This window comes from Microcaecilia unicolor, chromosome 13, assembly GCF_901765095.1.
Source record: "Microcaecilia unicolor chromosome 13, aMicUni1.1, whole genome shotgun sequence".
Taxonomy (NCBI): domain Eukaryota; kingdom Metazoa; phylum Chordata; class Amphibia; order Gymnophiona; family Siphonopidae; genus Microcaecilia; species Microcaecilia unicolor.
In genome coordinates this window covers 49,454,783-49,480,449 of record NC_044043.1, presented here as the reverse complement: position 1 = coordinate 49,480,449, position 25,667 = coordinate 49,454,783, and the positions used below count along the sequence as shown (strand labels likewise).

Sequence of the window (25,667 nt, the reverse complement as noted above, 5' to 3'; positions counted from 1 at the left end):
CAGCATCAGAAATCAACAGGGAGGGAATGGGGGAGGGACTCGGCCTCCCAAGTGTAACACCCCCAAGGAACCAAGAGACCCCCATGGGCCTCGGCCTCTAAAAACCAGGTTTTTTTTTTAAGCTGCACAAAAACAACTAAAACAAATAACCTTAAACACCAAGAGAAAAATATGACAGAATAGAAAGAAAGGAATGAGACTGAAGGGCTCACCACCTTCCACCTGCTGGAGACTGAGATTACTGGATCTTTCCCTAGATGGCAAGGGCTCTTATTGGCTCACTGGAGTCACAGCTTTTTTCTCAGTCTCCACCTGCTGGAAGGCGTGCACAACCCATCAGTCACATTCTGGGCCGATCCAGAGGGACGCTAAGGAATATTCTATTTACTTTCTTAGCTTCTGCTGCACACTGAGCAGAGGGTTTCAAAGTATCATCAATGATGACACCTAGATCCTTATCCAGGTCAGTGACTCCTAATGTGGAACCTTGCATCACGTAATTATAGCTTGGGTTTCTCTTTCCCGCATGCATCACTTTGCACTTGCTCACATTAAACGTCATCTGCCATTTGGATGCCCAGTCTCATAAGGTCCTCTTGCTATTTAACAACTTTGAATAACTTTGTGTCATCAGCAAATGTAATTACCTAATTAGCTATTCCCATCTCTAGATCATTTATAAATATGTTAAAAAGCAGCGGTCCCAGCACAGACCCCTGGGGAACCCCAATATCTATCCTTCTCCATTGAGAATATTGGCCATTTAATCCTTCTCTCTGTTTTCTATCTTTTAACCAGTTTTTAATCCACAATAGGACATCTTGCCTCCTATCCCATGACTCACTAAATTTCCTCAGGAGTCTTTCATGAGGTACTTGTCAAATGCCTTTTGAAAATAAAGATACACAATATCAAACGACTCACCCGTATCCACATGTTTGTTCATCCCTACAAAGAAATGTAGTAGATTGGTAAAGCAAGATTTCCCTTCACTAAATCCTTGGTGGCTTTGTCTCATTAATCCATGCTTATGTATATGCTCTGTAATTTCATTCTTTATAATAGTGTCTACCAGTTTGTCTGGCACTGACATCAGGCTCACAGGTCTATAATTTCCCGGATCACTTCTGGAACCCTTTTTAGAAATTGGCATTACATTGGCCACCCTCCAATCTTCCGGTACCAGGGGCGTAGTTACGTAGGGCCATGGGCCCCCGTAGATTTGGCACTGGCCTCCTGGTTACCAACCCCTTCGACCCCCCCCCCTCCTGCTGCCGCCAACCCTCCCCCACCGCCACAGTGGGGTACCTTTGCTGGCAGGGGTCCCCAACCACCGCCAGCCGAAGTCCTCTTTAGCACCGGTCTCCGGCACGGCCGCGTTGCTGATCTGTAGTGCAAGGATTCTGTTTCTGCGAGTCTGAGCATGCAGGTCGTCAGACTCACAGAAACAGAATCCTTGCATTACAGATCAGCAATACGGCCGCGCCAGAGACCGGCGGGGGTTGGGGACCCCCACCAGCAAAGGTACCGACGGCGATGCTGGCGGGGGTGGGCTGGCGGGGTCGAAGGGGGCGCTGAGGGGGGGGGCCAAAAGTGGCGGGGGTGGCTAAAATGTGCCCCCTCACCTCGGGCTTTGGACCCCCTCCCGCCAAAGTCTGACTACGCCCCTGTCCAGTACCATGCTTGACTTTAAAGATAAATTACATATTACTAACAACAGTTCCGCAAGTTAATTTATCAATTCTATCAGTACTCTGGGATGCATACCACCTGGTCCAGGTGATTTGCTACTCTTCAATTTGCCAAATCTTTCAGGTTTACAGAGATTTGATTCAGGTTCTCTGACTTCTCAGCATTGAATACTATTTCTGGCATTGGCATCTCTCTCATATCTTCTTTGGTGAAGACCAAAGCAAAGAATTCATTTAATCTCTCTGCTATGGCTGTCTTCCGAGTGCCCCTTTTTTACCTCTCTTTCATCTAGCAGTCCAACCCATTCCGTGGCCGGCTTCTTGCCTACCTAAACAAGTTTTTATTAAGTGTTTTTGCCTCCAATGCAATCTTATTTTTAAAGTCTCTCTTTGCTTTCCTTATCAGTGCTTTGCATTTGACTTGCCATTCCTTATGCTGTTTCCTATTATTTTCAGTGGGATCCTTCTTCCGTTTTCTGTAGGTTTTTTGTTTTTTTTTTAGCTCTAATAGCGTCCTTCACCTCACTTTTTAACCATGTTGGCTGTCTTTTGGCCTTCCTTCCTCAATTTTTTAATACATGGAATATATCTGGCCTGGGCTTCCAGGATGGCATTTTTGAACAGCATCCACAACTGATGTAAATTTTTGACCTTTGCAGCTTCTCCTCTAAGTTTTTTTATTTTGTTTGTTTACTGTTCTCATCTTATCATAGTCTCCTTTTTGAAAGTTAAGTGCTAACTCACTGGATTTCCTGTATGTACTTACTCTAGAGCTTATATTATACCTGATCATGTTATGATCAATGTTGTCAAATGGCCCCACCACCATTACCTCCTGCACCAGATCATGCGCTCCACTAAGGACTAGGTCTAGAATTGCTCCCCCTTTTGTTGGTCCCTGAACTAGCTGCTCTATAAAGCAGTCCTCGATTTCATCAAGGAATTTTACCTCCTTAGCATGCCCTGATGTTACATTTACTCAGTCAATATCAGGGTAACTGAAGTCACCCATTATTATTGTGTTCCCCAGTTTGTTAGCCTCCTTAATTTCTGATAACATTTCGGACGGTAGTACACCCTATCACTATCCTTTTTCTCTTTACACATGGAATTTTTATCCATAGGGATTCCAAGATGTGTTTTGTGTCCTGCAGAATTTTTAGTCTGTTCGATTCAAGGCCCTCCTTAACATATGCTACCCCTCCACCAATTTGATCCACCCTATTGTTGCGATATAATTTGCACCCTGGTATGACAGTGTCCCACTAGTTATCCTCCTTCCACAAGGTCTCAGAAATGCCTATTATAGCTTTTCATTTAGTGCAATATTCTAACTCTTCCATTTTATTCCTTATGCTTCTGGCATTTGCATATAGACATTTCAAACAATGTTTGTTGTTCCTATTTACAACTTGCTCATCAGTTGACGTTTGCAAGCTTGAAAATCTGTCTGCTTTTTATTTAAAAGACACCTGGAGGCATATTTTCAAAGCAGTTAGACTTACAAAGTTCCATAGGCTAACCTATGGAACTTTGTAAGTGCTTTGAAAATGAGCCCCTGGTCTACTATGGTCTCTATTGCAACCTCGCTATTTCCCTGTTATGGTGATATCTTTGAAAGATATCTTATTCCGAACCATGCGCTTTTGAGCGACTGTCAGCTTTCCCCCAGTTTCTAGTTTAAAAGCTGCTCTATCTCCTTTATAAATGCTATTGTCAGCAGCCTGTTTCCACCCTGGTTTAGGTAGAGCCCATCCTTTCAGAATAGTCTCCTCCTTCCACAGAATGTTGCCCAGTTCTTAACAAATCTAAAACCCTTCTTCCTGCACTATCGCCTAATCCATGCATTGAAACTCTGGAGCTCTGCCTGTCTCTTGGGCCCTGCACATGGAATGGGGAGCGCTTCTGAAAATGCTACCCTGGAGGTTCTGGATTTGAGCATTCTACCTATGAGCCTACATTTTCCAGAACCTACCTCCCACATTTTCCTATGTCACGCATACCCACTGGAACCAAGACAGCCGGCTCCTCTCCAGCACTGTCTAAAATCTTATCAAGGTGCTGCGTGAGGTCCACCACCTTTGCACCAAGCAGGCAAATGACAAAGCGATCCTCACGTCCACCAGCCTCCCAGATATCTACATTCCTAATGATCAAATCTCCAACTACAATGAGAGTCTTAACCCTTCCCTCTTGGGTAGAAGCCCCTGGAAACACATCCTCAGTGTGAGAGGAAGTTGCATCCCCTGGACGGCATGTCCTGACTATATGATCACTTCCTGCCTCTTCACAGTGATGCTCTCCCTTCAGGAGATGAAAGACTGTGGCCAGGGAATTTATTCTAAACTTTTCTCTTTGAGCTGGAATTCATTTAAATTTCTTAGATCTAAGATTGGTCTCAGGTCTCCAGACTTCTTTGGAGACAAATGTATCTTGAGTAGAAACCCCAGTCCTTCTTTGCTTCTGCTACTAATACCACTGCTGTCTACTGTACTTGATGATGAATCACGAACTACAAGAATTATAGATAAGACCTATGTGACAGTGATTATGTGAGCCCAAGTGGTAGAAAAGCCTCTTCCAGATTACTAAGTAGGGTTGTACACCATTCTGTTGGCTGGTCATGCTTGATATCTCTAACAGAATAATAAGATCCTTCCTGGGCTGACAAATAGGCTGTGATGTTTGTTGGCTTTTCTTGTGTTAACAAGGATGCTGTTGAAAATTGCCTACATGAGGTTTAAACTACACAACTTCCCCTTTTAGCTGGAGAGCCCTCAGCCAAGGAGTGTCTCCTCTTGTTCATGAAGTCAAAGCAGAAGAATGAAGGTTAGAGCTAACTCCAGACTTCGTTCCTTTTGTCTTGCGGCACCTTATGCCTGGAACTGTCTTCCCGAACCCATATGTTTAGCTCCTTCTTTACCTGTTTTTAAATCTATGCTGAAAGCTCACCTTTTCACTACTGCCTTTGGCTCCTAACCGCTACTCATTTGCTCTCCTCCTCCCTGTTCCTCTCTACCCTGTAATTCCCTTGCCTGTAATGTCTTGTCTGTCTGTTTTACCTAGATTGTAAGTTCTTTGAGCAGGGACTGTCTCTCTGTGTCAAGTGTTCAGCGCTGCGTGCGTCTGGTAGCGCTATATAAATGCTATTAGTAGTAGTAGAGCTGCAGGGTCAATAATAGGCTCTTTGTCATGCAGATTATTTTGAGATGTTTGTAATTTTTTGAGAAGACCATCCTTTAGTCCAGTATAGATGGAATTGCAATAGTCAAATTTAGTGAGGACAAGGGTTGAACCAAAATACAAAAGACAAATTTAGAGAAAATGGCCTCAATCTCTTTAGCTTCCAAAGTGAGTGAAAGACACTCTAGGTCAACTTAGAGACTTGCGCCTGTGTTTACAACGGCACGCTATAGGTGCATTAGTGTTTAATGCACCTTAACTTTATAGGTGTGTTAAAAATGCTAATGCGCCTTAGTAAACATACCCCTAGGTCATTAACGAGCATGTAAACTGCTCACGCTGTAGTCCCTAGATCAACGAACATCATGGCACTGGAAGATCTACGGCCAGGAAAGCTAGTTTTAGAACATTATGACATTTTAAGTACCTGAATATATGTAAACCGCTTTGAATGTAGTCGCAAAAACCTCAGAAAGGAAGTATATCGTCCCATTTCCCTTTAAAAAGATGCCACTTTTAAAGAAAACTGTAGTTTGACCTCTTGTTGAAAATCAGAACTATTTGAGAACAAAGCTGAAATAATTTAGTCAACGTTAAAAAAAAAAAGATTGGGTTCAGTGTTGGAGTTGTTTTTTTAAGCACTGACGTTGGTAATCTAACAATAATGAATGGTTTATTTTGCTACTAGTAAAAAAGGCCCATTTCTGACACAAATGAAACGGGCGCTAGTAAGGTTTTCCTCGGAGTGTGTATGTTTGAGAGAGTGTGTGTGAGAGTGACTGTGTGAGAGAGAGTAAATGTGCGAGTGTGTGTGTGTGTGACAGAGAGAGAGAGTGAGACTGGGTGAGAGTGTGTTTGTAAGAGAGAGAGTGTGTGTGTGAGAATGAGTGTGTGTGCCAGGGCCCCCCCCCCTCCCTCCGAGTTCCAGGGTCGTCCCCTCCCCCTCCCTATGAGTCTCCCTCCGAGTTCCAGGGTCGTCCCCTCCCTCCTTCCGAGTTTCTGGTTCCTCCCTCCCTTCCTTCCGAGTTTCAGGGTCCCCTCTCTCTCCCTCCATGTCGCCGAGTTTCAGGGTCCCCTCCCTCCCAGTTCCAGCCCCCCTCCCTACGAATTTTAGAAGTCATCTTGACTTACCTCGTCAGGGTTACGGCGGCCAGCAGCAGCGGTAAAAGGCATGCAGGCTCAGCCCTTCTCTCTCAGCTCTAGTCCTGCCCTCATTTCCTGTTTCCACAAGGGCGGGACCAGGGCTGCGACAGAGAGAAGGGCCGAGCCTGCACGCCTTTTACCGCTGCTGCCGGCCGCTGTAACCCCAACTTGCTAAGTGAAGCTGACTTTTAAAATTCGGAGGGAGGGGGTCTGGAACTGGAAAGGAGGGAGAGACGACAACCCTATAACTGGGAGGGAGGGAGGGGGGATCCTGCTTTTGTGTGTTTGGGGGGGGGGGGTGTTGCTGGTGAGCTGGGAGGGTGTGTCATGTGTCTGGGAGGGGAGTTGTGAGGGAGGTGGTGAGTGGCTTGCAGGGGGGTGGTAGCGGCGGCAGTACCAGCAGTGTTGATGCCGGCGACGTTGGGTGCAGACTGAGGGTGGGGATGCGGCATAAGTTATCTGAGGTGGTTTTCGCCGGCGCCAGTAGCGGCAGTGTTGAGGTTTTGGATGTTGGCTGCGGAGCCGGGGTGGGGGGGGGGGGGGGGGTGCCGCATGTGTCTCTGAGGGGTGTTACCCGGCGGTAAAGTTCTGTGTGTGAATCTGTGTCCGGGCACGTGGGTTGCGCTATTCTTTGAGTCCTTTGGTGTGCCTCGTGCTGCTATCATGTGGTTGGTCAGTGCTGCTTGTGATGAACCAGGAAGCATGCTAACGTCAGGACCAGAGGTGGATACAGCGTTACAGGCAGCACAGACCCTACAAACCCTTCAGTGCCACGGAGTCAGCTTCAGAACGTTGGAGGTGCTTTTTATTAAAGTAGAAAATATGCTATCTGTACATAATTCAATAGTGCATACACACACGAGGTACTTGCTCCTTAGAACATACGAACCGGTCAAGATACACAGACAAGAAAAGGCTTAAGCCTTTGTAGAAATGCTTAAAATTAAACACTGATCTTCATGAGAAATAACTTCTAAAGGCTATGTACAAGAGTTTAAAAAAAAGAAGTATAGAAAACATTTTACTTCCAAAACCTGGTACATTATAGAACACAGATGTATTATAGATTCCCCCGTTACGAAAAAAAAAGTTACTGTTTTCCAAATTGGCATTTATGAGTTTCAGGGATTTTGCTCAACAGCCTCCTTACTCCGAGAATCCTAGCAGAATCCTATCAAGAAGTTGCCACATGAAGCCCCAAATTCACACGCCGTACCTGCTTCCTCTTCTGTTGCCACCACAATTCTCCCTCTCGTTAACAGTATAAACAGAAACCGTCAAACTGAAGCAGCGACAGCCAGCACCCCCCAAAGCTGCCGAAAGTGTTCACCTACCCTAAAAAAAAATGCTCAGAACACGTGCCCAACGTTCCACTTCTTCGCGCTCATGTCTGCAGTTGCAGCGGTGAAGCAGGGGCTTCTACATCGGTTCCAGCCAAAGAGGTTTTCATCTAGCCTCCTTGGTTGCAGCGCGCGCTTCTACACACACAAACCCTAATACCAGGCGAGGTGACTGTTGTGGGCTTCATTAACCCCATAGCGCATGCTCAGTGCCAGAAGTCTGCCTTACGAGCGCCTGTTTTGCGTGCAAGGCATGCCCGTACTAATTCGTGTGGGCTTCAATAACCTGAAAGCGCATGCTCGGTGCCCGCGGTTCGGAAAGGTGATTTGCTTGCAAGCCTGGGCGCAGTCGCGCTTCTGGGGCCGGTTATGGCGGCGGTGTGTGTGAGCCCATGAGGCGAGGGAACCGCAGTCCTGAGGGCCGACGGACTAAGCAAAGGCAATCCGAGGCAATGGCGGGGGTTTTCGACATTGACTTGGATCAGCCTGAGGACAGCATTTCCGATGAGGAGCTGGAGGATGGGGTAAGGCATGGTAGTGACCAGGCCTGGACAGTTGATGTGTGTGTACGCGGGGTTTAGTAGTAGGGAGGCCTGCCATGCAACTCACTCTTGTGACAGATGTGACACTGCAGCAGCCTGTCTGCGGTGTAGAGAATACGTGGTGGGGAGCCAGAGGCGCTCCCCCGGGCCTTCCCTACTCGCCCGCCGTGTGCAACCCATGACAGCCTGTAGGTTCTTGGACCAAACAAACCGGTCCGAATGCCGACAGAACTTCTACTTAGGACTTGTTTTTCTCTCGCTTATTTGTTTTGTAAGTGCAAAGAGATTGCATATTTAGTGATAGCTGATGAAGTGAAACAAGTCCTGCTCTGCCGATCTTTGGCGGAGTTTATCTGCCGTATGGTGAAACAGTTTATTTCAGGACGCGCCCCTCCCTCAATCAGGCAAACCGGAGTGAAGGGCTTTTCATCAGTGTACTGTGCTCTGTACTGGTTTACTTTAGTCCATCTCTGCGATGAGAAACATTGTGACTACTAATTTATTATGAACGTTTTTTTTAGGCCTAACTTGATTATTAGTAACTTGTGGAACTGCTTTTCGATAGCTTAAAAAATATATTCTTAAGGAAAAATGTTAGCATTTCTTTAAAACGTTCATTTAGACTCATTTCCTTGTGTTTGGATATGTGCACTTTATTTTTCTGCCGTCTTCTCAGTAATCGGTGTGAAAATTCCATGTCCTGTAGCTAGAACTTAATGATCGTGGCAAAACTTTTTCTCAGTAGTCCAACAAACGCTTGCTATGTTAAATCCACCGGGGAACATCCTTAAGAGGTTACAAAGTGAGGCAGACAAAATGTGTGGACTTGGTCACTTACTGTATTGGGCTCAGTGCAGCTATTTCTGGCTGTAACTGGAGAACTACTATTGTATAACCTCACAGAACTATAGTGGCCAACTAGTTGTGTTATCTAGTTGGCAGATGAGTTTGAATGTAGGGAAGCTTGGGCATGTTAAACTATTTAATGATGTGCTTTTGATAGACAGATTCGGAAATACTTATTGTACATTCCATTGTAAATGATAATACAGAAATGTGTCAAATAGTAATTATTTTTTAGAGTGTAACTTTATTCTTTTCTGTAGTCCTGCATTTTGGGGTAACCTCTTCCTGGTGTCCTGGATAGCTGCGGTCACAGTCCTGACCATAGGTATATCATTACTTTTGACAATGTGGAATCATTTCAAAATACATTTTTTTCTGTTGTGTTGAGATAAGAATGATTTTTTTCTTTTTGTTCATGTTCATGCTGCCTAATGTAATGTGACTTTCAGGCATTGTATGTAGCTTTATATCTTTCCATTACCTCCAAAGCTCAGAGTGGCTCTGTATCCTATCCTATATAATAACTTGCACCTCCGTCTGGATGCCAGGGTTCGTAACATATTTCCCATTGGTCCGTCCTGGGGGTGATGTCACAGGGCGGACCAGTGGGAAGTGAGAGGGAAGGGAAGCCAGCTCCAGCCACCGGAGGTCTGCACAGAATGGCCCCCCCCCCCCCCCGAGTTCACGACGACCTGGGAAGGGAAGCCAGCACCAGTTCCATGCCATCCTCTCTCCCTCCCCCTCCTTCCACTCCCGTCCGAGTTCCATGCCTCCCTCCCTCTCTCTCTGTGCCCTCCGAGTGGAAGCAGAACCTGTGCGGCTGGCCCTCCCCTTCGTAAGTGCTGGCTGTTATTTAAAACTTCTTACCTAGTGGTCCGCTGGCAATAGTGAGTTGAGCAGTGAAGTTGTTTCAGCTCTGCCTCTGGTCCCGCCCTTCCGCAAACAGGAAATGAGGACGGGACCAGAGGCAGAGCTGAAACAGAAGTGAAGGCAGTGTGACGCGTCGTGCCGTTCCTGCTCGACTTCACTGTTGCCGGCGGACCACGAGGTAAGAAGTTTTAAATAATAGCCGGCACTTACAAAGGGGAGGGCCAGCCGCACATGTCCTGCTTCCACTTGGAGGACACAGAGAGGGAGGGAGGCGCGGGGGTGTGGAACTCGGACAACAGGGGGTGTATGGAACTCCGAGGGCAGAGGGGATCCTGGAACTCGAAGGGGAGGAGGGGGGAGAGGGGTCCTGGAACTCAAAGGGGAGGGGTGCTTGGAACTTGGAGGACAGGGAGGGAGGCAGGTAGGGGGGCATGGAACTCGGAGGGAGGGAGGCAGGTAGGGGGGCATGGAACTCGGAGGGGAGGGGGCTGGAACTCGGAGGACAGAGAGAGGGAGGTAGGGAGGGGGCCCTGGAACCTTGCTAGTGCCCATTTCTTTTCTGTTGGAAAGGGGCCTCTTTTACTAGTTTTTAATATAATGCAGGTTTAGTATAAAGTCCTCTTGAGAGTTCAAGCAAGTGTTTTAAAATCAATTTGTGGAGGAGTGGCCTAGTGGTTAGGGTGGTGGACTTTGGTCCTGGGGAACTGAGTTCGATTCCCGGCACAGGCAGCTCCTTGTGACTCTGGGCAAGTCACTTAACCTTCCATTGCCTGCCATGAGTGGGAAAGCACGGGGTACAAATGTAACAAACAAAAAAAAAATTTCAATCTCAAACAGGTCTTAAATGTTTTTAAGTAATCGGTGTATGCAGACTAAGGGCCCTGTTTATTAAGGTGTGTTAGTGTTTTTAGCGCACCTACACTTAGCACATGTGCTAACCATATAGGCGCCTATAGGGATATTGTAGGCACGTACATGGATAACGCGCATTAAAAATGTTAATGCGCCTATAACGCTGCTTAGTAAACAGGGCCTTAAGTGGCCTATGTACTAAAGATTTACTCTCATGTTTGTGGAAAAATACTTAATATGAAGGGTATAGTTTGATATTACTTAAATCAGATTTATCAGTTGCATGGTGGAGTAGCCTAGTAGTTAGCTCACTGGGTTGACAACCAGGAAAAGCTGGTTCAAATCTTGCTGCTTCTCTTTGTGGTCTTGGGCAAGTCACTGAACCCTTAATTGCCTCGGGTACAAATTTTAGATTGTAAGTTTTCTGGAGACAGGGAATTCCTAGTATACCAGAGTATAACTCACCCTGAGCTACTAATGAAAAAGGTGTTAAGCTTAGTTCAAATTTTTAAATAAACATTGTGGTCAAATACCAGAGGGTTTTTCTCCAAGATGTATGTATGGGACAAATGTAGACCTGTAGAGAATGACACAGGGGCAAAGTTCATCCCCGCCCCTGTAGGATGTGTCCCCGTTTCCGTGGTTACCATGGATCCCCAGCCCCATGTCATTCTCTACTGTAGGGTAGTAACCTTGGGCCTACTGGTAGGCCATACAGCCCTGCAGGTGAGTCAGGAAATAAAGGGTAGCTGTTCAGAAATAAAACAAGCGGCAATCAATATCAAAAGGATACACTGCTCTTTTTTTTGCGGTTCTTCTGCCCGCAGTGCAACAAGTAATCCATAGATCAAAAACCACCTGGAAAAATCATTTTGAAAAAAATTTTTCCAGGAGGTTTTTGATCTATGATTACTTGCAGAAATAAAACAAGACAAACAGACAGTGGCATACTATTTTTGAAAACTGAAGTCAGTTATCAGATGTACTTGATACCTGAAAATCTGAGGAGTTTTAGATTTACAGCACTTAAATAATTAAAACCAGAAATGGTTTGTGTATGTGGTATGCTGTAGGAGTATGTATATGCTCATTTTATTTTCCATAAAGACCTACTCAAATGTGTAGAAATGGTTTAAATAGTTATGATTGCAAACTTGATTACTGGAGGATTTCTGATAAGTGATGTTTAGGGTAGGGATAGTATTCTGTCACTTCAGCATAAAGCTGCAGAAAACAATTTTTAAACATTTTTGGGCATCCTACTTTTAATTCCTTTTATCTCCATTAAAAAACAAAGATATATAGATATTTATTTATTTATTTCACTTGTATCCCACATTTTCCCACCTATTTGCAGGCTCAATGTGACTTACAAAGACCTGTTGTGGCATTGCCATATAGGGTGAAGTATACATTTGATGTTGCACAGAAGTATACATTTGGTGTTACAAAGAAGTAAAGGAAGACAAAAGGATTTGATCAAGTAGTTATAGAGAGATACATTCTGCTAAAATTTGGAAAGGTGTTTTGTTATGGCTAGCTATGGGTTCTCGTGATAGGCTTTGTCAAAGAGGTAAGTCTTCAGCGATTTGTGGAAGTTAATTAGTTCGTTGATCGTTCTCAGGTGTGTTGGAAGTGCATTCCACAGCTGTGTGCCCATATAGGAAAAGCTGGTCGCGTGAGAGAGTTTGTATTTTAGTCCTTTACAACTGGGGAAGTGTAAGTTGAGAAAGGTGCGGGAAGATTTTTTTGCGTTTCTGGGTGATAGGTCCACTAGGTCTAGCATGTAGGTCGGGGCATCTCTGTAAATGATTTTATGAACAATTGTACAGACCTTGAACGTGGTGTTTTCTTTAAGTGGGAGCCAGTGTAGTTTCTTTCTCAAGGGTTTTGCACTTTCATATAAAAGCTAAACATTTGAAATCAGACTGTGTAAGTTTTTTTGTTGTTTTCATTTCTGTTACAAAAAAGACTGCACTCTATTTTTGACTGTATGTACACACAGACACTTATCAGTTGGAAAGGAAAATCTTGGAAGACCTTGTGGTGTTTGCGATAATATTACATTCTGGGGGCCCTCGCCCTACTGCTTGGGTGCTCAAGTGAGCTGCTATTGGATGTTTGTTTTGCAGGCCTCTGACTCCTCTGGGATACCATTGTAATATTTATCTATTAAGAGTTAGGTTTGACAGTCATTTGGTGTGGTTTATGAATTTGCTACTTATAAGTTCTTATATATAGATAGAACATCAAAGTTCTTTGCCATCTTGCTGCTTCTGAGGTAGCTGTTCAAGTACTTACTTTTCACAGCACAGACAGCACTGCTTCTGCTGAGAGAGGAACCTCTACCTCTGCTTTTCTTTGCTGTGATATATTGTTGTAGTTACTTAACTGAGGTATAGGGCAGTAAGTTGTGAGTTGCTCTAGTATCAACAAAAAACTGGGATTAGAACCAAAAATCCTGCTTTCCAGTTCTGTGCTCTAAGTTGTCTTTTCATACCTAATTTACTATCAGTTTCTTGTATTTGAAAAAATTAATTTAGTAGTATTGATCTGTACTCTGTAGGGGTGGTCTGACCCATTGGCAAGGTACTGAGATTCCAACAGTTGGCTCCTTTGCACTTTTTTATTTTTGTGAATAAGGCCCCTGAATGTCTCATTAAGCATGACTGATCTCATCAAAGCCATGTTCTTAGTTGGAGTCTTTAGGCTTTCTCCTATCCTTCCAGACTGAGTTTCATATAAGACAAATTATTCTGAAGACGCTGTCAGCTTTACCACCTTTCTGCTGCCTATATAAGTAACATAGTAGTAAATAATGGTATACAAAGACTAAAAACAAGAAAAAGGAGAGACAGCCTTATGCATAAGACCAAAAACACAAAAGTAGGGATGTCAAACAGCCTTCCAAAACAAATCCAAGAGGAGGCTCCAAAGGTAAACACAAAAGTCCACCTTTATTCAAACATCAAGTTAAACCATGACTCAACATGGAGTCGTGTTTTGAGTCAAAGCTTCTTGGTCACTCCTGTAAAATTATTGCTTGTTATGGACTGAAAATGCTAGCAGGTATTACCACAAAAAGGAGCAATGTGTTTGTACATTGGTTCCACTGGTTCTCTCCAAAGACCCTGTGTAGAGCTTAGCTTTCCCTCGGGGTTCAGTCCTGGTGCCTACATTATTCAATATCTTTGAGTGATATAGTTGAAAGGATATAAGGAGATGTCATAAGTACACAAGTATTGCCATACTGGGACAGACCGAAGATCCATCAAACCCAGCATCCTGTTTCTAACAGTGGCCAATCCCGGTTACAAGTACCTGGCAAGATCCCAAAACAGTACAATACATTTTGTGCTGCTTATTCTAGAAATCAGCAGTGGATTTTCCCCAAGTCCATTTTAATAATGGCTTATGGACTTTTCCTTTAGGAAGCTGTCCAAACCTTTTTTAAAACCCTGCTAAGCGAACTGCTTTTACTACATTCTCTGTCAACAAATTCCAGAGTTTAATTACATGTTGAGTGAAGAAAATATTTTCTCTGATTTGTTTAAATTTACTACTTTGTAGCTTCATTATGTGCCCCCTAGTGTTTTTGGAAAGAGTAAACACGCGATTCACATCTCTCCGTTCCATTCCACTCATTTTATAGACCTCTGTAATGTCTCTCCTCAGCCATCTTTTCTCCAAGCTGAGGAGCCTAGCCACTTTAGCCTTTCCTCATAGGGAAGTTGTCCCATCCCCTTTATCATTTTTGTCGCCCTTCTCTGCACCTTTTCTAATCTTTTTTTGAGACACAGTGATGAGAACTACACACAATATTCAAGGTGCTGTCGCACCAGGGAGTAATACAAAGGCATTATAACGTCCTTATTTTTGTTTTTCATTCCTTTCCTAACAATACCTAACATTCTGTTTGCTTTCTTAGCCCCTGCCTTCCGCACACTGAGCAGAGGGTTTCAGCGATGATGCCTAGATCCCTTTCCTAGTCAGTGACTCCTAACTTGGAACCTTGCATAATATATTTATAATTTGGGTTCCTCTTTCACACATGGATCACTTTGCACTTGCTCACATTAAATGTCTTCTGCAATTTAGATGCCCGGTCTCCCAGTCTCTTAAGGTCCTCTTACAATTTTTCACAATCCTCTTGCGATTTTAGCAACTTTAAATAACTTTGTGTTGTCAGCAAATTTAATTACCTTGCTAGTTACCCCCATCTCTAGGTCATTTATAAATATGTTAAAAAGCAGCGGTCCCAGCACAGACCCCTGGGGAACCCCACTATCTACCCTTCTCCATTGAGAATACTTACCATTTAACACTACTCTCTGTTTTCTATCTTTTAACCAGTTTTTATGTTCAAACGTTTTTTATTGACATTAATCAACACCAACATTGTCATACAAGCTGTGCTTCAATCTAACTGTATAACAATTATTAACTAACATACAGCATTTGTACATTTTGTCAACTTTTTACCTCATCAATTGTACCAATCCTCCCCCCACCCTCTCCCTTTCCCTCCCTTCCCCCCCCCCCCCCCTTTTTTACCCCAGACCTGGATAATCATTCAGTATCAGCCTTTTGAGTTCACCCTGTATTTAGGAGTAAACTGCGGCCTTTATGGCTTAGACTGTGCAAATAAGGGCCCCATATAGCCAAAAATGTGACTCTCTTTTTCTGTGAGAACCGAGATTCTCCCGCCTCCCATGACACCAATTGATGTAGCTGATTTCTCCAGTGCCAGTATGCCGGAGGGTCTTTGACCGTCCAATTCTGTAAAATGCATTTCCTTGCCAATAAGCTCATCTTGCGGAGCATTAATGTTTCAAAGCGATTTCGCCCTCTAAAGGACCCTGGAATATCTAAAATCAACTGCTGAACTGTCCCTAAGATCCTCAACCCTAACCGCTCCTCCCAAAATCCTCGAACTCGGGCCCAGAACCTTTTCAAAATTGGGCAGCTCCAAAACATATGCAGCATCGTGCCAGGATGTCTTCCACATTTAAGACATTCCGGGCTACGGTTCCCTCCCATATGTGCTAACTGAGCTGTAGTTACATATCCCCTATGGATACAACGATAGGCACATTCTCTCAATCGAGCATCTGATATTAACAGGGGTATTCGTGCTATTGATTTAGTAATGTCCCATGATGTCACCACAACCCCCAATTCCTTTTCCCAAGCACTCTTCAACTGTCTATAGTCCCTAGGGGGCAGCCATCCTGATATTGTTTTATGAAGTGAGGATATCGTGATTCCTCCCTCACCAAAAGAGTGAAAAAACTCCCGTATCCTCACCCCCAACCGAGTTCTCAGAGTTTTAACCAGTTTTTAATCCACAATAGAACACTACCACTTATCCCCATGAGTCTCCAGTTTCCTCTGGAGTCTTTTATGAGGTACTTGTCAAATGCCTTTTGAAAATCCAGATACACAATATTGACTGGCTCACCTTCATTCACATGTTTGTTCAGTGCTTCAAAGAAATGTAATAGATTGGTGAAGCAAGATTTCCCTTCACTAAATCCATGTTGGCTTTGTCTTATTAATCCATGATTTTGAGTATGCTGTGTAATTTTGTTCTTTATAATAGTCTCCATCATTTGTCCGGCACCGATGTCAGGCTCACGGGTGTATAATTTCCTGTATCACCTCTGGAACCTTTTTAAAACATTGGTATTAATTGGCCACCCTCCAAACGACCAAAGTTAGAGGATGCTAGTCTGCATAGAGCGGAGGTTCTCAACCCAGCCCTTGGGACACACACACTTGGGTTTTCAGCATATCCACAATGATAAGAATGAAAGAGATTTTCATACAATAGAGGTAGTGCATGTACATTTCTCATATTTATTCAGGATATCCTAAAAACCTGGCTGGCTAGGGCTGGGTTGAGATCTGCTGGCATAGAGGTGACTTGCCAGCAGAAGAAAAAAAGGTGATAGTGTTAGTGTACAGGTTATTGGTGAGGCCTCACCTGGAATACTGTGTTCCATTTTGGAGGCTGATTCTCAGCAGTGTGTAGATCTAATGACTGTGTTACGAATTTATTTAACTCTTGACTGCTAATACACTAAACAATGTACAACTTTCCTTAAGTTGCGGCTGATTCATTCAAATAATCTTTGCCGTTGGCAGATGTTTCACTATAGAATGAGTTTGTTGCATAGAAATAGAGAAGTTTTCCCCCTGATTTCTGCTTCCTTTTATTAGGAGATTCAGTAGAACAGAGACCTACTATTTAGATTGGACTTCTTACTTTCTGGTGTCCAGGAAGTCTTTCAGTATGAATAAAGTTTTCCTTTACAGTCTTGGCTCTGTAACTTTGGTATTCATTAAAATGTTGCAGAAGTAAAGAAATGTTGTGGTTACTTTGGAGCAGATTTCAACTGAAATTATTTGAGAATTGAGTGTTGATGGAATAAAAATGGACTTAATTTTTGAAAGTTGGGAGGACTTCCTTGAAGTAATAGGATAATTTGTATTGTCTGGTAGGGAAAAGATCCCTCTTTGGACACTAGCAGCAGCAGATGACTTGAATCATTGTGTGACTCGAGCTATGTGTAAAACGTTTTTGCTTCTTCATGGAAATTATAAAGTAGATGCAGTATTCTAATCTGATAGTGGTGTCTTTGGGCAGTGAGGCTGTAAGAGAAAGGAATATATGGTGTGAGTTTGAGAAGTAAGCTTGGAGGATAGTAAGTTAGGGGAAAAGAAAGAAATGGTGGTAAAAAGAGACATACAGAAATGTAGAATCTGACAGAAGGGATAGAGATTTTATTGAACTGTGAGCCATGGAACTAACTGCAAGTTGCTGAGTATTAGATTGTTCTAGTTTAGGATGAGACCTGATAATTACCACTGTGGTTAAAGCTGATAAGCTTGAAAACATATTGCAGAAGCTGACTCTGAACTGTATCTGATAGTTTACCATACAAACTTGCAGAAGTGGTAAACTGAACACACATTCCTTAGCGTTTGCTCTAGACCATTCCCAATGAGTGGGTAATATGGGGAGACTGAGAACTTACTAAAGGCTTGTATATATTACTCCCTGTGCAGTCTTGCTGCCCTTCAGTATTTCTCTGTCTCCTCAGCAGATAGTTGGTAGGTCTCTGCAGTCCTGTCCCTTGGGATATGTGGGCTCTGGTCCTTTGGGCCTGGGGGTGTAAACTCCATACTGCGAGTCCCAGTCCTCCCCCCCCCCCCCAAAAAAAAAAAAAAAAAAATCCAGCCTCTGGGTTGTGACTGCCACGGCTCCCTCTCCCCTTCTTTGAGAGGAGCTCCTTAAGGCTTCTCTGGGCAGACTTGAAATAGCTTGCTTTTGTGAATAATCAAACATATAAAAGACAAGTGACCGACTCACCCGCAAATGTGCAGTAGAGACTTCCCTCTCTGTCCCGCCCTGCCGCTGGAGAGCCTGGAGACGAAGGAAAGGAACATCACCGGTGCACCAACCTCCACCCTCCCGCCCATCCCCAACATCATCGTCGCCGCCGCTCCCTCCCCCCTCCGTATCGGGCCCCCTGCACTGACATGACAGCGCCTCTCACCACATGGAGGTGAGAGGCGCTCTTATGTCAGTGCAGGGGGCCCGGCACGGAGGGGGAGGGAGCAGCAGAAAGGAGGGTAGCTGGACATGGAGGGAGGGCAGGGGGGAGAGAGGAGGGTTGCTGGACATGGGGAGAGAGAGGGCAGAGAGGAGGGTTGCTGGACATGGGGGAGGGCAGGGGAGAGAACAGGGTGGGGGGGAGGCCAAGGGAAAAAGGAGGGTTGCTGGATATGGGGGGAGGGCAGGGGAGAGAGGAGGGTCGGTGGACGGGGTGAGGCCAGGGGAGACAGGAGGGCTGTTGGACATGGGGGGGGGGGTAGGGCAGGGGAGAGAGCAGGGTTGCTGGACATGAATTGATGGAGGGGATGGGAGAGAGGAGGGTTGCTGGACATGGGGGGAAGGCAGGGGAGAGAGGAGGGTTGATGGACATGGGGGGAGGGCAGGGGAGAGAGGATGGTTGGTGGACGGGGCGAGGCCAGGGGATACAGGAGGGCTGCTGGACATGGGGGGGGGGCACGGGAGAGAGGAGGTTTGCTGGACATGGAGGTAAGAATTACAAATCTCGCCCGTTTTAACGGGCTTAACGGCTAGTAAAACATAAGAGAGCAGAAGGGTACCTTTTGAGCTGTGCTGATTCTTGAGAGAGGTCTTAATGGGGAAACTGATTTTGGGGTGCTAAACTGAATACAGATTAACCCACCATGAGCACAGAGTTTACTCAAAATTGGGAGTGCACAAACATCCACAAAGTACCTATGCTATCTGATCACCAAAATATATCTCCTTCCCTAGGACATGCCTTTAGGTCACTGTTTTATCATTTGTGGAGGGAAACCTTGCTTACAAATAAACTCAAAGCCTTTTGGAGCCAAAATGGGTAGGTGTTCTGTACTTAAAAGAAATAGATAGCAGGTGGTTTGCTTTGATTTCCCTTGTTTGGTGCTACGTGTTGATCACAGCTGGGTTACAGAAATCAAGGAGCAAAATTTTAGCCTTGTCCAAAAATCCTTTTGAAAACAGGCTGACTGCCTTGTGAAATCCAGTGCACTGAGCACAAAATAGATATGTGGTTGAGAGGTCAGAAATGTGCCAAGACCAAAGCTTGCAGAGACTTAAGCTATGGTTTGCGGTGTCTGTGTTTAACTTATGCAGCCTGAGCCTTTGACCTTTCCTGCTTGGTGAGAAGGCAGCCAGAGCTGGGTGCACACAGTATGGGACAGCACGTGCTGTTCCCACTGGATTAAGGTATTTGCTCAAATAACTACACTATGGCTTTAGTGGAGGAGTAGCCTAGTGGTTGGTGCAGCGGACCTTGACCTTGGGGAACTGGGTTCGATTTCCAGTGCAGCACCTTGTGACTCTGGGCAAGTCACTTAACCCTCCATTGCGCCAGGTACAAATAAGTACCTGTATATACTATGTAAACCACTTTGAATGTAGTTGCAGAAATCACAGAAAGGCGGTATATCAAATCCCATTTCCCTTTCCCTTCCCTTTATTGAAAGTATCAGTTCCTATGAGTTCTCTCTGTTCTTGAACTATTTGTAAGTTGTTACAGTAGCTGTGGGGACAATGCATACCTGTATGTTCACTAAAGAACAAAGAAAAATTCACAGGGTATAGAAAATACATAGTTGCCTTATTGGCTCTCCCAAACTGGATGTTTGGGTTATGCTTGCCTACAAGCAGGTGGAGACTGGAGAGTACTGAACTGTCATTGACCCTTTAGCCAGTCAGTGTTTCTCAGTCTCCAGCAGGTGATAGGTCAGATAACTGGAGTCTTCATGTATTGACGAGATGAGGTGACAGTAAAGAAGTATTCCTTCTTCTGACGCGGCTTGGTGAAACAAGGGGACCATTGTCGGGGATGGTGAGTGTGCTACTGTTTGGATGAAGAAATAGAGTGACTTGCTTGAGTAGAAAAGTGCCAGCGTCGAATTTTTTTGGAACGATTTTTTTGGATGAATACAAAAGACAGCTTTTTTTGTGATTGTTTACGGAAGGCGCTGTGTCAATTGATTACTGTTTGGTTGACTGTTTTTTTTTTTTTTCAGCAGTGGGTTTTTCTCCCTAGTGGTAGTTGTTTCCCACTTCTGTTATTACAGTCTGTTGAAGAAGCCAGTGATAAACCCAGTTAGGGTTGGTTCAAAAGTCTACAACTTTCCCCTGGGTGGTTGAGGCTTCAAGTTTGATAAATATTTTAGTTGAGGCAGAACATTGACGTGATATCTTCTCTAGCAGTCTGAAGCAAGATTTAAGTGGACATTTTGAATGCTTATGCTATGCAACTTCTTCTCACATCTGGTAGGCAAGCTTTGTTTTCTGGAGTTAAAAAAAAAAAAGAGAAAAGCTTCTTGTGGGTGTTGCACCTGGGGAGGTCCCAGGTTCCTCACCCCCCAGCTTTTTTTTTCCCTTGGAATTTAAGGGGAAGTTGTTTTGCCACGCGCACATACACTTTCAGTTAGTGTATGCTATGCTTCTGTCTGCTCTTTAATTTCCTTTTCTGTGAATGCAAGAGACCTTTGTCAATTTTGTTCGGAAGAGAGAGTTTTCTATTTATTTTTGTTCTTTTTGTGTAGTTCAGTTGTACTGCCTCCTCCATGCCCCTCTCCTCTTAACCCCCCTCCCCCCACCTCTGTGGTGTCCATTTCAGCTCTAGTTCTTAGTTGTCTGCAGGAGATAATATGGCAGTGCAGCCAGAAGGGTTGATGGACTGTGCAGTTTTGGGGGGGGGGGGGGGGGATGCTGGCAAGCGGGCATTGCGTTGGCTTGTTGTTGGGGTGTGAAGAGAAAGTGGACTCAGAGCGTGTTGGATGTGTGGGTGGTAGAAGTTATTCACTATGGTTACACTCTTAAAGTTTGCTTGCATTACTCCTAAGGTCTTTCTGAAATCTGTGTCATTCCACACAGAAGGTGGTTGCTGTTAGACACTTCACCAGAGGAAAAGAGCAGAGGTTGCTATTCGATTTCCTTTGCAGTACTGAAGAAAGAAGGAACTTTTCAACCAATCCTAGATCTCAGATTGGTCAAAAGGTTTCTTAATTTCCCAAGTTTTTGAGTGGAGACCTTGCAGTCAGTAACAATAGCTGTATAGCAACCTAATTAAATCTTATGGAGGCTTGCTTGCATATTCCTATCTGAGAGACACATTGATTTCTTGGGTTTGTAGGTCTAGGACAGCATTTACAGTTTTGCACTCTTTGGTCTGGTAACAGTGCCCAGAACATTAACAAAAGTTATGGTAGTTGTTGCAGCAGCCTAACGTAAGGAGGGTGTTTTAGGTCATCCCTATCCGACAAGTGCTTATATGAGCAAAATCTTAGAGAAAGCAAGGAATCTGTGGCCCACTTGATTCTGCCTCAGGCGCCACCATCTTGAAAAAATATTGACACCCTGCCTTGTGCATTGCATCCTATGGAATTTTCCCCTTATTTAGCAGCATAGACCCTGCAGATTACATTCCCAGGATGTACCACATGGGTCAGGGTGCTGCTATTTTTCAAGATGGCGCCGGAGGCAAGAGTGAGTGGGGCATCACTTCTGCCTCCTGTGTTTTAAGATATGGTGGATGGGCTCAGGTGGGATTTATTTATTTTACTGGGTGGGGGGAGGGTCTACTAAACTACCAGGAAAAATGTTTCAAGTGTGTGGTGTCTACCAGAGAAATGTTTTGAACTGTGACGTAGGAAGGGTCAAGTCATTGGGGATTGAAGGGGGGTACTAGACTACCAGGGGCTGATGCCAGATATCTGGGGGAGAAGGCATTCTGGTAGGCACCCACTTCTCTCAACCAACTCTAATATGCTGTCCCTGACCTAGCAAAAATTGTCCCATGCTAGCTAGCCATGCATGCAAAGCAATTTGTTTTTAAATTTTTGTTTTACGTGCTGCAGGTTGGTTAATAACCTTTAATGCAGCGTGTGATCAGGGTTTCTGCATGAGTTAACCGATTCTGAAATCCTTTTTGCATTGCAAACCCACGGTAAAAGTGTTAACCCTGCAGTGACAGGACTGTGTGCTAAGTTTCTGCATCGGCCCCAAAGAATGGTGAGATGGAGCTCTTTAGAAAGCAGCATGCTGCTGTTTTGCTTAGGAGGTTGCTGCAGTAGTAACTGTCCTAGGGATAGGGAAGGTAAAAATTGGCAATGCAGAGAAAAATGGAAAGTTTTGGCATCAGCTATAGTTCAATGTTTACTTCAAGTTACTTTTGTGATCAGTATTGAGAAATTGAACCACAAAGGGTCAAAAAAGAAAGAAGGACTTTTCTGGAGCTTCATTATATTGCAAAATTGGACATTTGGGTCAAAATAGCTTTCTGTCTTTATTTTATTTATTTTTTTTTTTTTACTACTACTACTTCTCGTTTCTATAGCACTACTAGATGTACTAGTACATAAACTTAAATGATGTGCTTTAATATCTGAACCTGTCAGGTTTCTGTCAACAAACAACCATTTCTGTTGCATTTGCATTAATGCATACTTTTTCAATATATTTTTTTCAGGGCCAGTTAAGTGAATTTATGGACAATGGAGGCATGCCTTATGATCTGTGAGTCTCTACTGGAATACATCTTAAACAGTAATTATGTCAATTCGAAACAGATCTTTATTCACAGGGAGACAGTTGTTTGTTTTATTACATAGGGTAGATTTCACATACCGGTACATATGTTTTAACAGTGCTTAGATTATAACTCCAGTAATTGGAAATAAGGCCAGTACCAGGCAAACCTTTTTACTGTCTGTGCCCCGATTATGGACAGATCTGAATGGACTGGAGTGAACTTCGACAGCAACTCCAGTAGCTGAGGAGTAAGTTCAGTACCAGGCAAGACTTATACAGTCTGTGCCCTGAAAATGGCAAGGATAGATCAAGATGGAGAATACATACATTATATTGCATGATATGCTATGAGTTTATCTTAGAACGAATGAATCATACAGGTCTTTATCTGCTATGATCAACTGTTACCATGCACTGATTTTTTAGTACATGTAATATGTTCTAGTAATTTGGGCCCAGAAGTTCTTATAGTTTGAACCCACTGGAAAAATTCTTTCATTTTTATATCCTTGACATAATGTTTCTTTTTTTAATTGCATGTTGTTCCTTTACTTTGGCTTATGTAAGTTTTAATGTAGTGTTACTATGAAATGTTTGCAATTTTTATTGAAATTTATTTATCAAATTATGGGCCCCTTTTACCAAGCTGCAGAAAAAGGGGACTGCACTGGCATCGACATGTTTTTTCCCCGTGCGCTGAGGCCCCCTTTTATCGCAGTGGATAAAAGGGAAGTATCTCTTTCCTGCAGGAAATGGTCTTGCAGCACTTGCAGCATGACCATTTCGGGTGAGAGAGGAGCCCTTACTGCCATAGCTCCCATGCTAACCTGGCAGTAACTGGGCAGCACGCGGCACTGCCCGTTTACCACCAGGTACACTCCAGTGCTACAAAAATATATTTATGGATATGACAGCGTGCTAGGGGTGGGAAGTACTGCCGGGCTGCTGCGGTAGGCCAGTGGTACTTCCTGTTTAACGAGCGGTAAGCCTGGGTTGGGCTTACCACTGCTTAGTAAAAGGGGGGCCCTATGTAATTTGTTCATAAATGTCTTCATACCCTTGTACATATTTCATATTTTGTTGTTTAAAATATATAATTTGAAAAGCATTCAAATAGATTTCTATAGTGTCCCACAGATCAATCCAGTGTTTCCCAAGTCCGATCCTGGAGTCAGGTTTTGAGGATATCCACAATGAGTATGCATGAAAGAGATAACGGAGGCAGTTATGCAAATGAAGTTCATACATATTCAGTGTGGATATCCTGACCTGAAAACCTGACAGGCAAGGTGTACTCCAGGACTGAACTTGGGGAAACACTGATCTAACACACAGACCATAGTATATTTAAAGAAAACTCATCCCTTCTTGCCCCATATATTCCCTCTCCAAAACCCCTCTGTTAGCTCAACATGTTCCCATCCAACATATGGTGCATCACCACTCCCTCCTTTCACCTGAACCATCCAAATTTTGCAACAGATAACAAATTCCAACATCAAAAAGGGGATATATTCTAACCTATTTTTACTAACTCAACTGTGGGGCCAATAGTCCAATAAACGTGTTCTTTATAATGGGAGTTGTATGACGTCTCTGACTCCAATTCTTTCGAGGCCTGTTCATTCCAAATATATCTAACGTCCAGTGGAGAATGGGTGTACACTTCTTGGAGAAAAGTTTCAAGAATTGGGGCCCCCTGTGAGTCTCGGAAAAGCAGGTATGACTGGTACTCTCCTGTTTCCCATTGTCTAGGCACCACAGTTCTTTAGCATGCATGAAAGGGGAGTACACGGTTTGTGGAAAGAAGGAGGGGGGAGAAAGAAATCCTTCAAATAAACAAGAAGCATTATTTGTGCTCTCTACAGTCTAGGAACAGACTCATATTGGCAAACACAAGAAGTCTAGCAAGCAAAGTCCTTTCTATCAAAATAAAAAAAAATTAAAAAAAATCTATAAAATATGATCATGCAATGGGAATCTGAAGCCATGTTATTGCAATGGATCCAGAAACCTTTTAAAGGAACTGGTGCTACTGAGTGTCATCCACCGCCTGTCAAATGATGAAAAAATTTAAAGGAGCATAATTTCTGCAATACAAATCTCCCTGGTCAACTGACACTTAAGTGAGTCAGGAGCTGGCTGAGAACCACCAAGACAGGGCTGCACTGTCTGTCTACTATCCACTGATACAGAGAACATACTGAACATTCTAGGGCTACACTGTTCCCTTAGAGGGGTGAATCACTTGGAACTACTTTGTTCTCTGTCTCCTTCCATTGTTGATGAACATAACCCATTTGTCTGGACTGGTCTGGTAGGACTAAAGGAAAGAAAATTACTGGGTAAAACATAATGTTTCCATAATTTTCAGTCTGAAATACAAATTCAAAATAATGTTTACCTTCATTTATTTCTTTTTTTGGTACTACTTTTTGTCTCAAGAGAATTTCAAAATAAACATCCTGTGTTTTTTGGGATTTTCTTTTACAATTCAGGGGTATGGAACATTGCGAGAAGTTTGAGATCTCGGAAACAATTGTGAACAAAGGTCCCGAGAAGATTAGGCCAGAATGCTTCGAGTTGCTTCGTGTCCTGGGCAAAGGTGGTTATGGAAAGGTGAGGGCCTGATTTTCAAGAGAAATAAGTTGTTAAAAATAAGAATACAAAGTAATACATTATTTATTTGTTGCATTTGTATCCCACATTTTCCCACCTTTTTGCAGGCTCAATGTGTCTTACATAAAGCCGTAATGGCGATCGCCATTTACGGAATGAGAAATACAAGGTATTATAACATTTAAAGTACAAAAAGTATTAAAATAAATTTAAGTATATAAACAGTTCATAGCAGGCGTAAGAGATAAGGTTAAACTTTAACTTTATTGGTTAAACTTTAAAACATTTTTGACTAGCTTTCAGAAGCTTAGACTCCCTTCTTCAGTGATAGTATGAAGGGGGAAAGGATGGGTGATCAGAAGGTAGCAGACAATGAATTTTATGGGTTATGTTGAAAAACTTAGCCTCAAACTAGAGAACCTAGGTCTATTTGATCCTTTGAAGTTAAAAAGTT

The 25,667-nt window shown here is 43.6% G+C and overlaps 2 protein-coding genes across 3 annotated transcripts in view; one reads left to right on the top strand and one right to left on the bottom strand.

The window, feature by feature from the left end:
* Nucleotides 1–7,559, bottom strand: part of TUBD1 (tubulin delta 1) — a 60,827-nt gene extending 53,268 nt beyond the window's left edge. The window contains exons 1-2 of one of the 2 annotated variants that reach the window (XM_030185878.1): nt 7,358–7,559; nt 1,258–1,262 (exon numbers count right to left, since the gene is read on the bottom strand). The gene's annotated coding sequence lies outside the window, so the exon portion shown is untranslated. Of the gene's footprint in view, nt 1–1,257; nt 1,263–7,351 lie in introns of both variants that reach the window. The other variant, XM_030185877.1, reaches the window with a different exon arrangement.
* A 130-nt stretch (nt 7,560–7,689) lies between these two features.
* The window catches only part of RPS6KB1 (ribosomal protein S6 kinase B1), an 87,478-nt gene continuing 69,500 nt past the window's right edge, over nt 7,690–25,667 (top strand). Inside the window, exons 1-3 of the mRNA XM_030222609.1 lie at nt 7,690–7,881; nt 22,533–22,579; nt 25,093–25,213. Coding sequence (XP_030078469.1) covers nt 7,750–7,881; nt 22,533–22,579; nt 25,093–25,213 — 300 coding nt within the window. The 5' untranslated portion in view covers nt 7,690–7,749. The remainder of the gene's footprint in view (nt 7,882–22,532; nt 22,580–25,092; nt 25,214–25,667) is intronic.